Source organism: Taudactylus pleione, unplaced genomic scaffold, assembly GCF_031769625.1.
Source record: "Taudactylus pleione unplaced genomic scaffold, aTauple2 ptg000093l, whole genome shotgun sequence".
NCBI classification, from domain to species: Eukaryota; Metazoa; Chordata; class Amphibia; order Anura; family Myobatrachidae; genus Taudactylus; species Taudactylus pleione.
Genome location: NW_028284495.1, coordinates 24,008,468 through 24,025,482, shown reverse-complemented (window position 1 = coordinate 24,025,482; position 17,015 = coordinate 24,008,468). Strand labels below are relative to the sequence as shown.

At 43.9% G+C, this 17,015-nt stretch overlaps 1 protein-coding gene across 4 annotated transcripts in view; it reads right to left on the bottom strand.

The window, feature by feature from the left end:
* Window positions 1-17,015, bottom strand: part of SLC35D4 (solute carrier family 35 member D4) — a 159,338-nt gene that overhangs the window by 27,606 nt on the left and 114,717 nt on the right. The window contains exon 14 of one of the 4 annotated variants that reach the window (XM_088469792.1): window positions 7,341-7,437. The exons of the other annotated variants lie outside the window; for them this stretch is intronic. Coding sequence (XP_088325918.1) covers window positions 7,341-7,437 — 97 coding nt within the window. The remainder of the gene's footprint in view (window positions 1-7,340; window positions 7,438-17,015) is intronic. 4 annotated transcript variants of the gene reach the window in all.

The window sequence follows — 17,015 nt, the reverse complement described above, 5'->3', positions numbered from 1 at the left end:
AAATAATCCACATACAAGCAGGCCTGGCGACAGGGGGGGGGGGACTAGGGGCATAGCCATAACGGGTCCAGAGATTCTAGGGGCCCCGAAGGGGCCCAGATACAAACTGGGATGTAACTGCTGCCTGCTCTGCATGTATGGGCCCTGTTACTGGATGGTCCATGGCGTAATGTCTGGCGGTGCAGGCTGCAGCCGGTGAATTCCACGGGTGCCCGGAGCGGCATTGAGAGCAGTACTGTAATGAGTCAGCCAGTCTGACTTATTACACTGCCGCGAGCCATAACAGAGAAGGAGGAGGCAGTCCGACCCTCCTCCTCCCCTTCTCTCCCGTCTCCTCCTCTCCCCTTCAGGCCTCTTACCTTCTCCTCTGTGACGCTGGTGTTGCCAGGGGGCCTGATGTCACAATCTAGTGACCGGCCCCAGGTTCGGCATCCCGGCTAGATGAGACCTACAGTCAGGCATGAGGGTCCTCAGTCCTCTGTTACTCACAGGACTCTGGCTTTGCCTTGTCCTGCTGTGTTGACCTGGGGAAGATGCCTGTTTGGTGACAGGTCAGTTCTTTACTGCTTTTTTTGGGGGGTCGGTCTCTCTCTCTCATCTTCAGCTTAACCCTAGGGAGGGGGTCCCTAAAAAAATGTGTGTACCGGGCCCCATGATATCTGTTGCTTGCCCTGCATACAAGCACCTGTGGTGTAGGATTTCTTGGACATACTGTGGGTTTCCTGTCTTTTAGCTAACACTTTACTGTAGGTACAGTATAGCACTGTGTGTGGTTCGGGTAAGTCATTTTTTTTTCTGAGAACCAGGATGCCTAGTGGAGAAGAGGAGCGACCTGCGCCAGGGAGTAGGCAAGTATGCAGTGTGAGTGTGGGCGATTGAATGCATGTGTAATAAATAATATACTAAAACCTTTGAAATGTGTGTATTATCATTTTTTTTTATATTTTTTCCACAGTAGGGGGTACTGGTGCAAGCGGCCTGCTGCAGCTTGTAGTTCTACAAGTGCCGCACGTCCGGCACTCTGGTACCTATAGTTCCACTGTGAAAAACAATATTAAACATTGATTTAAACAATTACCCCTGCATCCAACACACACCAGGGATCAAGGGTACAGCCTGGGCTTTCAGCCCAGGGCTGATTACTGCATGGGAGGGGGTACTTTTGTGGATTGCCAGCTGTGGGCTGACAAGTTTGGGGCTGGTTAATGCTTTGGCAAGTAGACCCCACACTGTATCTCCCTGCTGTGGCATTACCACCCCGGCTGGTTCAGCCTGAAGCTGGTTAAAAGAAACTAGGGGGAACCCCATGTTGTTTTTTTCCCCAGATTTTTCCTTTACCAGCCTGGACTCGGAGGTCTGGTGCTGGTTATGCTTTTTGGGGGCGGGGGGCACATCATTTTATTTTTTAAATGTAACCCTTAATTTACATTAAACTCAGAAGACTACACAGATCACATGCTTCTACTCAACACGCTGCTGGGGATGGGGTCTATTTAATACTTCTATTTTGTCCCAAGTTTGCAGATTTTACGATACTGTTAGCAGAGATGATTTTTGGTGAATCCCTGTGTTCTATTTCTGTATAAAGAAAGTACCTGCGAGTTTGGCTGATGGAGTATTGACTTCAATTTGTGTTTTCACCCATGTTTTGCAGATAGACTTGTGTTTTGTCACTCGTATTTGACTTTAGAAAATCTCAGAGTTTTAAAATCAGGGGAAACACTCACGGGAATACTAACTCGGTCAGAGATACGATTCTTAGTACATGTAGCCCCCATTGAGAACTGTGAGGGGAGGGGTGGCAGGCCTCCCTCCAGCTCTGACTGTGCACGTGCACAGCAAGACAGAAATGCTTTGGGGCTCATCTGGACACATGTCAAATGTATGACACGCCTCTCCTTGCTCTCACAACCTCCCTGAAATGCTTTTTCTAAGGTAAGCATGATACACCTATAGCAGCAGATTATGAAAATGTGGAAATAGATTTGTTTAGGGAGACAAAGAAAGCAGGGGGCATCTTTTATAGACTGAACAAACTTCTTAGCCATAGGAAAGTACCAATTTTCTTAAAATGCTCAATAGTAATATGTTAATTACATTTTGTGTCTCTGACAAAGTGAAGGAAAGATAAAATATGGTATATTTATGTTATATTTATGTTAAAATATATGCAACATTTTAAAGGCTGAACACAGAATGAAATAATAACTGTACAGAGGATGAACTGGGCTTCTAAGTCCTTGTATGACTTCCTACCTAATGTCAGTACACAGGTTGAGTTGAAGAGAAATCATGTGCCTACTTGTTTAGAAAACACAATAAGAGAACTTGGCAAGCTAAATGCAGAGGGAGTGATTTGAGCCCAACAATAATAAGGAAAATTGCCAAAGAATTGTTCAGATTTTTCCATTCAAATATTTGCACAATGGTTCCTTGAAATGTTGTGGGAGTTTCAAGAAAAACACAATGTATTTTTATTTTTGCTCAGAAGAATCAATATTTTCATGCACACACAGGCCAGTTATATCAATGATCTCTCAGTCTGCAGAACATGGAAACCTGTTACAGCTGTATACCAAACTAACAGCTCTTTCCTATGCAAGCTAACAAAAAAAACATTTTGCCAGTATTGTGTAGCAATAACTGATGGTAACAAATAGCTGGCAGTTGCTGACAAATCGTGCAGATCGTTACGTGTGTTTGCCGATTTGCGTGCTCCAGGGACCGCATGCAGCATCTTCTGGTCGGCCCTGCTGCAGGGCCAATCAGAAGATATCTCTAACGATGCAATGCTGCCGACTGCTGCATGGCATGTTAGATCACGCCTTCGTCCCCTGCACTGTGCAACGGATCGGCCGTTTACACATCGTTCTAATGCGTAGCTGGCTTTAGAAAGGGGAATAGCTTCAAATTGAAATTAGTGAAGTACTATCTAGAAATACCTAGAGATAACATACGGTTCTGTGTGTGTGTATTTATTCTATGTCTCCCTAGTTCCTAGTCTAGTGTTGGAAGGGTATACGACATATCCAGGTGAGGGTGAAATGCCGGGCGCCGTAGACGCCTGACATTTCCCCGACGCCGGGCGCCGCGAGCGGACAGCCGCGGGGGGGGGGGGTGTGTTTAGGTTTAGGGCACCCGGGGGGCATATAGCACCCCCCGGGAGGGTTAGGCTAGGGGGAGGGAGGGTTAGGCACCCCCGGGGGGGACTTAGGTTTAGGCAGCGGGGAAGAAGGGTTAGAGTTAGGCACTTAGAGGGGGGATTAGGGTTAGGCACCCCTAAGGAGGGTTACGGTAAGGTTTGGTTAGAGCATACTTACCTATCGACGATCGGGATTTCCAGCACTGTCGGGCTTCCGCTGCCGAGAACTCTGCTGTGGTCGGCCAGGCGCTGCCGGGAATCGAACCGCCGGCCGCAGGTATTTCATACCGATTCCGTTTGAAGACATCCAAATAATGTCAATTTACAGTGTCCTTATTTACCAATTCATAAACAGCCAGAGATCTTATTTTTTTTATTTTTTATAGAAAAAAGTGATGAGGGGAGACTTTATATTTGTTATGCTTGTGTAGTAAAGCACACAGATTTCGGACTCAAATCCATCAAATGATATTCTCTGTCTTAAGTATGAACCTAATGCTGAGTACAAACTAAAGCTGGATACACACTGACAGATATATTGGCAGATCAATTGGTCGGCCAATATATCTGATGCCCGTCAGCCAGTGTGTACCAGCGATATGTCTGTGAACGATGTCAATCACAGACATATCACGTCAGCTGTGCTGCACAGCTGATGCCCAATATATCTGGCCATCGGCCAGTGTGTACGGGCAGTCTGCCAACCACCCATACATATGCAGCAGAGGCTGCAGGGAGGGGGGGTGGGACACGTCCTCAGACCAGCGGGACCAGCAGCCAGAAGCAGATGATGGTCCTTCAGTGTGTATGAATGACCATCATCTGCAGATATTCTGCAGATCAGATCAATCTGCAGATATATCTGTGCAGTGTGTACCCACATTTAAACAACAGATTGGTCAGCAGACCGAACTGCTGTCCGAGCAGCCGATTTGTAAGCTATACACACTTATCAATCGGAAGATCAATATGTCTGGCCTGACATCACAACTGGATGGGCATTTAAATTTGCCCACACAGTTGCAAGGTCTCCTTCTACAAGGGGGAATCAAAAATTATCCGTACTCTGGCTGTAGAATTTATTTTAATCAACTTTCAAAATAATCAACTTTCAACATAATCTCCCTGCTTTTCAATACACTTTGTCCAACTGTCAACAAGCTTTCATATTCCCTTATTAAAAATGTTTTAAGCTGAGCTGTGAGCCACGAATGCACCGCTGTCTTCACCTCTTCATCAGATGTGACTCTCCGTCCTCTTAGGGCTTCTTTCAGGGGACCAAACAGGTGATAGTCTGATGGGGCAAGATCAGGACTATAGGGAGGATGTTTTAACACCTCAAAACTAAGTTTTTGGAGAATGTTGACAGCATGAACAACGGTGTACGGATGTGCATTGTCATGCAACAACACCCTTCAATAGCAGTCCTCTGAGCAACTCACCGTAACGAGCACTGTTTTCATTATAATGTTCTATTACTGGCCCTTAAGAATCCCAGAAAACAGTAAGCATCAATTTCCAGCTGATGATTGACTTTTGAACTTTTTCTTGGTCGGCGATTGAGGATGCTTCCATTCCATAATTTGCCGTTTACTCTCAGGCTCGTAGTGATGAATCCATATCTCGTGATTCTTTTTAAGAAACTTTCATATTCCTTAGAGTATTGGTTAAAATTTTGTTTGCAGATGACTAAAAGCTTCAGTTTGTGCCCATCTCTCACAAGCTTTCGAAAACCCAAATCTATTGTGGATTATTGCATAGGCAGAGCCATGGCTGATTCGCAAATGATTTGCAACATAATCCACTGTCACTCGTCTATCCAACAATCAGTTCAGGTGCACGCTCAATGTTCTCATCAGTCATGGACGTGGACAGGTGTCTGGCTCCTTCTTCATGGCTGACACTTGTGCGACCTTCTTTGAACTTCTCTATCCATTCATACCCACTTCTTCGCGACAAAACACTTTCTCCATACTGTGCACAAAGTCTTTGATAAATATCGGCACCAGACACACCCTCAGACCACAAAAAACTAATCACTGCATGCTGCAAATCACAAGTGTGGCAACAATTTTTCTTCCACTGCAGTCACAAAGGAACTGATGTAACACGATCAAACATGCACAGCAGTGACTGGGGAGACAGTGACTTAGGAAATCGTTAATAAGACAGTTCGGCCAGCAGACGTTTTAATATAACTGGAGTGCGGATAATTTTGGACACCCTCGTATATATAAAATTTAGGGAGACCGAACTACTCCAAAGACAGCTGTGCACCACCCCCTCTCCCCATGTCCCCCCTTTCCTTGAGCGTAGTGTCTCACATCCTTACTGACAGTGTTGGCGATCCTTTCAGCCAGTGTATATGCAGCCAGATGTACCAATGTATCTGCAAGATATACCGGCATCATCTGTGCTGCAGGGCCGACCTGATATGTCTATCAAAGACGTCGTTCACAGACATATCGAGTGTACACACCCGTTGGTGCACTCACAATATATTGTTTGTCAAATGAACGAATGTAATATCGACAATTGTGTTCCCAGCTTAAGGCCGTTCTACACAAACATGTATGACAAGTCCCAACAAAGATCATTAATATTAACAAGTTTTCTGATGGCCAAATAAATCATAGAGAAAGCTTTGAATAAATCCTCAATATATATTGCAGAAGTTTAGATAAAAAAAAAAAAAAAAAAAAAAAGATGGTCCCAAATTGTTAAGTACTTATTAAAAGGATGGCATGTTACATAGATGGACAGAGGGACAAAGAAGAAAAGAAAAGAAGTCCACTCAAAACAAAGAACATACTGTAGGAACACAGAGGTAAATTTAAAAACACTAATATTTTTTAAACCTACTAGCAAGAAAGAAGAGAGAGTGGGTAATAAGAATTAAGTGTTGTGGCTAGACGCAAAATGCTCGTCATATATTCCATCTGATAAACATGCCAGATACACCGTCCACAACAGATTGCAAGGTTGGAGGTGATGTTTGACACTAGATAGCAGCGATATGACATGTTGCCGGAACAATAGGATGACCTATATTGTTTTAATGTGGTGGCCAAAAGGGATGTTCTGCGATATTTGGAGGAATCTAGGAAATAGAGAAAACTATGGCTTCAGAAGGGTAGACAACTGGTGGGCTACACTTTTCCAGAGGGACACCAATTTAGGACAGATGCAATAAATGTGGCTAAAAGAACCTGTCTCAGCACTGTCCCGCCAGAATCAATCTGGAATAATGGGGGAGAATTTATGCAATGTAGAGGGAAGAGGATGACAACGAAAAAAGAGCTTGTAGGCATTTTTTTTTTTGACCCGACACATTAAATAGTAGTGGTATTTTGCCTAATTTCCTCCCAGTCATATGCATACAAATCATACTAGCCTACTTTTGAAAAAGCATTTCAGGGAGCTTGTGAAAGCAACACATATGAGCGCGGTGTTAAAGTGGGCGTGCACTGCTACATGCGAGAGGCGTGTAATAAAATTGCTTTATATCTGTATGTAAATAAGCTCCAAAGCAGTTAGCAGTGATCGCGGTGAGCGAAAAAATTAGTGGGTCCCAGGGACCCCTCACTTTACAAAATTGGGGTCCTATTCCTCTTTTTCTGGGTCCCATCACATATTATGGTACAATGCTGGGGGAAGATAGCAGTTGGGGTAGAGCTGGAGATAGAGGCAGGGAGTAGTGGGGGGTAAGGACAGGCAGTGCTGGGGGCAGGGAGGAGGTAAGGCAGACAGCAGTTGAGAAAGTGCTGGGGGGCAAGGATGGAGCTAGGGGCAGACAGTGCTAAGGGTAGGGGATTAAGGGTAGAAATCAACTGGGGGCAGCATTGGAGCTAGGAGGGGATTAGGGGCAGGCAGTACTGGGAACAGTTCTGTGGCGGTAGGGAGGAGGTAGATAGCAGCTAGGACAGTACAAGGATTACGTTAGGGGCAGGCATTACGTGGTTAGGGAGAGGGCAAGGGTAGATAGCAGCTGGGCAGGACTGGGGGGCAAGGATGGGGTTAGGTTAGGAGTAGGGAAGGGTAAGGGTAGATAGCAGCTGGGGCAGTACTGGGGGGAGGGGGTATGAACAGATAGTAGCTGGGGCAAGCAGGTGCTTAGGGACAGGCAGTACTGGGGGTAGGCTCTAAGGCACTGCAGGCACAGGGGACACACTACTGCAGGGGAGACACACATTCTTACTATACAGGGTCACAGCCAAATGCGTAACCGTCTCTCCGGGCACAGATCCAAGGCAGGGGAGTGTAGGTAGGCATGGGGTGTCACGGTGGTTCGCTACCTATACATAGACCAAAAGAAAAAAATGTGACTCAAATAAAGAAAAAATAACAAATAATAATATTGCGTTCCTTTTTTTTTATTTTTTTTTTTAAGAAAGTGATGACTGTGATGAACGTCAGGGGGAAGATTTTCTCTTTTTTTCTTCCAAATGTGTACGTGAAGTCATAAACAGGAAAAAATATCAAACGTGTAGTAAATTGTTTTACATATATAATAAAAGGGCCAAATCAGAGTTTCTTGAAATAAGAAAGATTCATCCAGAGAAATAGGTGTAGGCATACCCCAACTCACACTCTATGGTGTATATTCACACATCAAAAGGTTTCTTTTCCTTATCCACCTCTGTGTAAAAGGGATGTATAGCCCACAATAAAGATTTTTCAACCGAAGACAAAAGGATAGCGTACTCCTGTCACTATTAAAAGGTTATAGTATAGGCACATCAAGGCTTCTTTAAATCATTCCTATGGGTAGGCAGCGTACCCCACTCACGGTAAGTATAGATGTTTTCAAGCCCGTAATGGTTTCTTTTATAGACCTCCATGGATTCTACTCTCCATTTTCTTAAACTTAGGGGAGTATGTCACCGAAAAATATTTTATATATAGAGTTCAGGTAAGTAAAAAAAAATTAAATTTTATTAAAACAGAAAAAAACCCTTACAATGGGGCTGGAGAAGGGCACAAATTATCACTTAAAAAGGATAAACTGCATATGTTCTTTCATATATACTGTATAAAAAAACATGTAGAACAATTAGCAAAGTCCGTCCAAACAGCAATATAAAAACATAAAAAGGTACAGATGAAAACAAATGTGAACCCTAAAGGATCAAAAAAAGTCTGTATTACACTTGTGGTGTTTCGGCCTAAAATAGGCCTTTATCAAGACAGATCCAACACAGTCGATGAAATACACTGAGGTAGACAGTTACAGTACTTGCTATTTTTTGCTTTACTCCATCTCAGAATCCAATAGGTTTGGGAATAACAATGATCAAAGAAGGCCCACTCTACGATTTTAGGGTGGGGAGCAGCGTTGTTTTTGTAGTGTAGATTGGAAAGACGATCGGGATTGGGAGAGAGGGTCTTCAGATTTTTTTGATCACAACTTTCTTCAAGGGCGATATACACATTTAGAAAGGAGTGAGGTTAAGTGTTCGACCCATCCATCAACTTTTTGCAATGTGCAGCTACCCACTGAGCTTATACAAGGGCTTGTAATGTTGTTTGAATTCCTATGCAATTTGTAGAGGGTCAAACATTGATTCATAACATCACAACATTTAAGCTTGCTGAAGCCCAGTGCCAGCTTCTGCTGAAGCTTATTTGCTAACACAGAGTCTGCTTATCTGACTTATCGTAGAAAAGTTGTTGGGGCTTTTAAAGCAGCTTTATGGGATAGGATAGCACTAAGTTGGACTTTGAGGGCACTGAAATGACCAAGGAGATCTTCAGAGGGGAATAGCGGATGGTGTGACTCTAGGGACACAATTTCTATCATGTACACTAGCTATTTTCAGGGAAGAGGATTTGCAAATTATTAGCCGATCAAAGCTTTGCGCGCCTCCCACATCAAGCTGGGTCCACTTCGTCCGAGGCGGTCAGCGTGTGAGTGAGTGAGTCATCAAGGCGACAACATCTACTACAGGAGTAACAGGGGTTGCCTAAAAACATCTAAATTGCTAGACATTTTCCTTCTTCCGCTCTGAAAAGCTGGCTGGACTGTGGGCATAGGGGTACACTTGTCCACATCTGGCACATCTAACGCAGGCGTGCCAGTGCGTTACAACGCCATTGCAGGGGTGAGCATAAATTGTCCACTGCAATACCATACGTATCATGAGAGCTCATAGCTTGCAATTCCTGAGTGAGGACTGACCTGCCTTAACGGCGTGTATAGGTCCAATGTTACTCGATGTTTCCGATTAATTTGCTATGTTGCCCGAGTATACGGATGTGTGTAAGGGGAAGTGGGCATCCTTATGGTAAGCAGTGATAGCAATGCGATTGCAAACATTTGCATTTCACTGCTAATATAAGCAACTGCGTGCACACGTGAGAATAGGCCCGAATGGAGGAAAACTTGCTCCCAGGAGAAGAAGCGATCTTCGCCAGAAACAGCAGAGAGTGTGAATTAATGGGAAACTGATGGAGAGCACCACACAGATGCATCTACCATGTTAGGAAAGCAAGTCATGTCTCTTCTAGGTACATCTTTCATTTCATTTTAACTCCTAGATGTATACATTTATTAACAGTTGAGAGCCCCAGATTGCAATCTCTTTGGGCCAATGTTCACAACAGCAACATATACCTACTTGTAATTCTGCAAAATAAGCTGTTGAGCCCAAATCTTTTGGGTCCAAGTTCCAAAATAACAGAGCAGCCTCAGGTAGCAGAATCTACATCTATTGCTTGTAAACCGCTAAACAATCTTAGAATGTAAGGCTTTGGTTCTGCTGGTACCTGGGCACTGGATTCCAACTTTCTGGGATCAGAACTGAAAAGTAGCTAACGTACAATTGGATATACACAGATGTCTGCATAGAACAACATCAGGATACAGGAACAGATGACAAGTTTAAAGTCCAGGAAGAAAGGACACATGGAAGGTCTGAAGTGCATATGTAAACTGAAGTGAATGAGCCCAGGTAGAATATAAAATACCTAAAGAAGCCAAGGTGAGATGTACCAGCATGCAAGATCCACCATAGACAATCCTGTGAGGCAAACATAGGTGAGGTGCGGAAGGAAAGTAGAGAGAACACAGATGCACAAATATTTAGGTGAGGGGTTGTGCTTTGTTTTTAAAAAATATGCAAGTCAGGGAGTTTTCAGGTAAATGAACCTGGAATTTACAAATGTGGCCATAATTAGCAACTCCTTATATGTGCTGTAGCATTGTGTCACACCTCCTTGTGAGTAAATACAATTCATTTTGGCAACCTCAACCTAAAGTAGTACAAATAACAAACAGGTAAATGTAATTGTTATTAAAAACTATTTTGCATATTACTAGTATTTGATCAGATACCTTACAATTACAAAGAATGAAATGGATGTACAGTACGAGGGACATATACTGCAAGAAAACCCCATAGCAGCCCAAACAGAGAATCCGGAACACTGCCAACAAGAAAACAAAAATGTAATTTATTTTCAAATTCAGATTGCAAAAACAAGATAAAGTAAATACCAGCTGGTGAATACATTCAGTTCATACACTTTTAGTAAAAAGGTCAATTAATTATGCCCAAGGGATGAATAAAGTCTCAAAGCCAAAAAGATCCAAAGCCTATACCCTCAATATGCAGTTTAATATAGCGAGGTATACAAAGAGCAGACAGGCACAGTACGGGATTTGTGACTCCCGAAAATCCAAGAAGAAAAATATAACACCTAGAAAGTAACACACTAGTCAGCATAACAAAAGCTAATATTTTCTTGCTAGGTGTAATTGTAGGTTAGACATTTATTCCTGAGTTTCATTCATTCTTGATTCAGTGCTGAAAATGTGGTTCTTTAAGTAATTAGCATTGATTATTTTTGATAGTTTTTAGAAGATTAATGGATATTTTATATAGTATTTGTCCCTTTTCAGCATGACATTTTAGTGGGGAGCAAGAGTTTAACCCCTCATTTACAATTTCAGGGGAATATTAATTTTACATCACAGGGAAATTAAACAACACAGGGAAGGGCATAATACTAAAAGCCTTCAAACACTTGAATTTAAGCACAGTATTACATAGTGTTGTTCAGAAGCTACTTCAGTCAGGGACGGAATGACATAACTGCGCAACATACAGTAAGGAGGGTGGAGTAGAGGAAGGATGTCAAAATGCAGACAGAGCTCAGAGGGCCATTCCAAAGCATCACACATCAGGTAAATAAGGTTGCTATGATAGTCACATGAAACTGGGAAAAATATGCAGGATTTGTGGAAAACCATGCTGGGATTAACTGGCTGATCCCAGCAATGGCACATGGGCTAATGGGGATGTGTCCTCCGCGGGACACATCCGTTGCCGGCGCTGGGACAGTGAGGTTGTCCCCAGTGTCGGTGCTGACGCCAGGGACACCCTGGTCCCTTCCATCAGGGCCGACAAAGTGGCGGCGGGCAGGACTTGGCTCTGGGTGCGGGCTTACTGTAGCCCGTCGCCTGGTAGCCTTGAGATAGCGGCGGGTGTTTGGCTCTGGCCGCGAGCCAAACACTGCTCGTGGACTAGCAGCCAATAGGAGGCAGACGCGATGAGCCAATCACGGCTCACCGCGTCATAGCCCCGCCTACTCACGGTGTCTTGTATTAGACACCACTGAGCGGGAAAGTGCAGTTCGGCGCCGGAGTGGGAGGAGTGAAGACCTCCCGAAGAAAAGAAGAAAGAAGGAGCGGCAAGAGTTCCAGCGGCCGCGGAAGAAGCTAGAAGACGCCGCTGGCAAGAAAGAAGATAGGAGGCGCCGGCTGAAGGAAGCAAATAAGAGGCGGCGCCGCTGGCCAAGATGGGCCAGCGGCCAAAGAATGCGGCTGAGGGCCGGAGAGGACTGCAGGGGTGGAAAGCAAAAGAGTTAACAAAGCTCCCCCCCCGCAGCCTCTTCCGCCGTACCGGTAGCCGGCCTTGGGCCACCGGTATTTAACCCATCCCTTGACCACCAGGGCTGTTGGGCACTAGGCCCATGGGGCACAATCAGGCATTAGGCCTGGGGGCATATAGGCGGGCACAAGGCCTGGGCTACATTAGGCCCCTTTAGGGATTAATTGCCACTTTTAGGTGCAAGTGACCTGGGTATTAGACCCAGGTCACTAATCAAGAAAGTAGGTGGGTACTAGGCCCGTGGCCATCAGCAAGGCCTACGGCCTGTGCATATTTAGAAGGGCACTCGGCCCTATTAATTGAGCACACCATTAGGCAGGCCCATAGGCCTGAGCCCCATATAAAAGTGGCCCTGGGCATTAGGCCCAGGCCACTACCTGAGCCCCTACATAAGGCAGGCCCATAGGCCTGAGGTAATATAAAGGGGACTCTGGGCATTAGGCCCAAGTCCCTCCTATGTCCTGTATTAGGCAGGCTTAAACGCATGAGCCACTGGTAAGACCCTGGGCGTTAGGCCCAGGGCCCTGAGCCCATTGAGAGTGGTTCTGGGCAATAGGCCCAGACCACTGGTATAGTAGTAGGTAGCCCCTGTGTAAGTGCATAGAGGTGTGAGCAGTTTTGTGACTCTCACCTTCCAAGAACCCCCGTGGAGAGCTGTCAGGCTCCCACTAAGATAACAAGTATTTCCCAGTCACCAAGAAGAGGAGCTAGCCAGCTCTAGTTAGGCAGGAAACAAATATTTAAAGGGACAGCACCGTGGTTTTGTTGTTCCGTGCAAGGCAGACGTCGTGTTTATTGTTATACATGCCGCACTACACACACTGCAGGTTGAGGGTGATATTGTCATAATATGTGTAGTAGTGTGACACAGGTTTAGGTCCTGCACGGGTGTGGTATGTATCTCTTTACATGGACCTGTAGGCGAGTGACTGGACAAAGAGCAAGAGTGGCAACGGTGAGCAATATCTGTATGTACTGTCTCTCACTGTCTGTTTCTTTCTGTCTACCTTCCTTCAGGGCGTACAGTGGGTCTTGCATCCCGGTGTAAGGTTGGTTCTTCACCTGGTGCGCAATTACCTATAGGTGAAAACTTGGGATCTGAGGCCAAAAGTGCCAGTGATGATCTTCACTTAAAACCTGAATCTATCCCTCGGTCCGGTAGGGCGTGTCGGTCGACGTGAGGAAGGATAGTTCTCACATCATCTCCTTCCTCCTAGGTCATCGTGTCCGTGTTCTGTTTGGGAATTGCAGGAAAGTCTGTTCAACATACGGCCTGAAGGTGAGAGAGTGCGATGCAAGGTAAGAAACAAGAAGTACACCTGCATGGCAGCAGGCACTGCACCGCACTCCTCTTACAGATTAGCAATCATTAATAACAGCCAGAAGATATAAGCCACAAGAATAAGGTGATTTGTCATGAGATTGCTGCTTTAAACAGAACCAGATTTTGCGCTGTAAATTACAGAAACTCAATTACAATGAACACATTGTAGGAAATAGCTAAATAGAAATAATTGGATTTTAACAGCAAAATAGAAATATGTAGAAGCAAAACTACATTCTGTGGAAATAACTGCAGGTTCTACTGGAATTTTAGCTTTGACATGTCACTGTTACACTTTTTGCCTATAGAGCTTATCTAATGGCAAATGGCTAGAGCTCTTCATATATATCAGTGGGAAATGATGACTGCTCCTTTATAAAGTAAACCGCATCCTACAAATATACACCAAGCGAGTGGCAGCTGTAGCAGTAGAGAGGGAGGATTTCGGCATCACGCAAGAAGAGAAAGACTCCGAAGGTAAAGAAAAGTAAGAAATGGGTGAGAGCCTTGCCTTCTACACCAGTGCCAATGTCCACTACCTGGCATCATCTTCAGGGACAAATTCAGGATTTTTACAGGTGGTCTCGGTCTCTCTCTCTCTCTCCATATATAGTCCAAAGTCTTGCACTCACATCAACCAAGGGTGCTCTCCAGCCAGTGTAAACCATCCAGGTAACCAGGCACATATATCAATCCATATGAAGGCACTCACCGACCAAATGCAGTCAAATAAAAGTGTATTTATTTCTCAGTACATGCTAGTATATGTGACATTGCGGCCCTAACCAGACCTTTGTCAAGCATTGCAGCATACGATAGTAACTTCAATAAAGTGCTTAAAGTCCAAATTAAAAAAATACACCTTTATTTGAGCACATTTGGTCGGTGAGTGCCTTCATATTATATATATATCTTTCCAAAGCAGGCGGCACTCACGGGACTGGTATAGAAGAACAATCTGACACTGCTACCGCAGCAGTCCAACGTTTCAGTTTTTTTTTTTAATCAATTAACAAAATGCAAAGTGAATGAACAGAAAAGAAATCTAATTCAAATCAATATTTGTTGTGACCACCATTTGCCTTCAACATAGCATCAATTTTTCTAGGTACACTTGCACACAGTTTCACAACAGCTGGAGAGCCACAGGTTGGCCAAGCCTGCTCTGTATATAAAGACAATGGGAGAGAATGTCAAGAGTCTGCAGTACATGCAAACAGCATTCTGGGTTCTCAATCTGGCACTCAGACAGTGCTATCTATTTAATCTAAAGATTACTTAGGGCTGTACTGGCAATTTTTATTCTTGAGGGTATTCCCGTAAGAAAACACAATGCGAGTCATGAGACAGAAAATGTCTGGGGAAACCAGAAACTTAGCATTTTCTATATTGTAATGGCATTTCAGGCCCAAAATGGTCTAAAAACTCTTGTAGGCGACTAATTACACATCACATTAACTCATGAGAGGGAGATAAACTGTGGCACTGTGCAATTTATAGAGCGATCACCACACTACAAAGGGATTAAAATTTGTATTGGTGCAGAAAACATAGGCAATTAAATTATAACATGAGCAATCGCAGTTAAGAGATTAATCTGCTGATATCATGCATAAAGAAAATCACCCTTAAACAGTCCTTCCTTTCTACCCCTACCTATAGACAGGTTTTAATTATGTTTATATTCTATAGTGGACAATTCAAATCACTCTTTAAATCCAACATAACCGTAATATTTTGACTCTCCCAATAAAACCTTGAAAATATAAAAACCCTTTCAGTAGGTTTTGCTTACATGATACTTTTTCTTGACCAGTATATCTCAATGTTTCCAAAAGGTTAAAAAAAAAAAAAGTTCCATTAAATTTCAAATAAACAGGCGTTATATTTTAATTTCAAAATTAACCTTTGTGAGAAATGTAAAGGTAGAAGAGACATTTGGAAGTAAAACAAAGTAATTTGAAACAAGTTTGAGAACACAAACACGTTTCCACAAGCAGACACAAATAAAATATGAGCTTAGATCAGTCAACTGGATGTAAAAACTATTAAAAAGATGCCATAAAATTAGACCCTCTTGCAGTTGCTTTGCATGCAGCATACAATTTTAGTGGCATTAAAATTGGTTGTGTGCATTAAAAAATGTTGCATAGGAAAAATTATTTGTGTCTCATCGTGAGTCCTCGACCCCTGTTATCATTGATATGAATATGATCTCAGAATTTGTAACTTTTGGTGGATACGGAGCAAACTGAACTAAATCTATGCTTATGCAACTGCTACTCCACTTCCTCTTTCTGTAGTGGGACAATTTCACCAAACTCATTCTCCATTTCAAATATCTCGACATTCAGGTTCCCTGGAATCTAAACTAATTATATAAACTTAACTTTACCCTGATTAGGCGGGTAGGCAACAGGCTTAATGTCAAGAAAGATTCATGAGGATCTCCTACTAAGGAGCTGAAAGCTGAGGGCCCGGGGTTGTGGAAGGAGTCGGAGGCGAGAGGCCTGGATGTATGACCTCAGCATCCACAAGTATTTTTATTTATTTATTCATTACCAGTTATTACCATATAGCGCACACATATTCCGCAGCACTTTACAGAGAATATTCGGCCACTCACATCAGTCCCTGCCCCAGTGGAGTTTGCAATCTATATTCCCTACCACATGTACACATACAAATTAGGGTTAATTATTTTTTTTGGGTAGGAGCCAAATAACCTACTAGTATATTTTTGGAGTGTGGGAGGAAACCGGCATACCCGGAGGAAACCCACGCAAGCACAGTGAGAATATACAAACTCCGCACAGTTAGGGCCATGGTGGAAGTCAAACCCACGACCTCAGTGCTGTGAGACAGTAATGCTAACCATTAAACCATCTGTGCTGCCAAGTATCGGATGTTGGCGAGACCCGATCAAAGGCGCGGAGTCTAACCTGCTGGGAGGTGTTCACCAGTGACCCCTCCAAGCGGGATATGGGTTTAAGCTGCACCCAGGAAGCAGGTCGTGGCCCTTTGATCAGGTATCCGATACACGTGGGGAATGGAGATTAGAACACCGATGAGGCCCAGGAGGTTTGTACTTCAGAAAGAAGCACTACCGAGGTCACTGTATGAGGATGAAGAGTTATACAGGCAAGGTATCAGGTGACTGATGGCACAGGAGGTATACTCGGTAGTTGCACTCGAAGAATGTACAGATACATAGGCTAGGTGTTCAGGTGCACCAGTGGCACAGGAGGATGTCACTGTGATTGTACTCGCAGGATGTACTGAGTACGCGGACAAGGTGTTTCAGATGCAATGAGGGCACAGGAGGATGTAGCTATGATGGTACTCGCAGGATGTACTGAGTATGCGGGCAAGGTGTTTCAGATGCACCGCTGGCACAGGAGAATGTAGCTGTGATGGTACTCGCAGGAGGTACTGAGTACGCAGGCAAGGTGTTTCAGACGCACCGCTGGAACAGGAGGAACTTAGAATAAAAAAGAAAATATTAAAACAGAGCGCTGTGAACACAAACCAAATATGTATATATATGTTAATGTTGAATATTCCTAGCGCTGCAAAACCAAATGGAGCTAACTGTGAGAGTTCCAAAATAAATAACAGGGATAAAACACTCAGGTCTAGCGCTGCTAGGAAAAATATC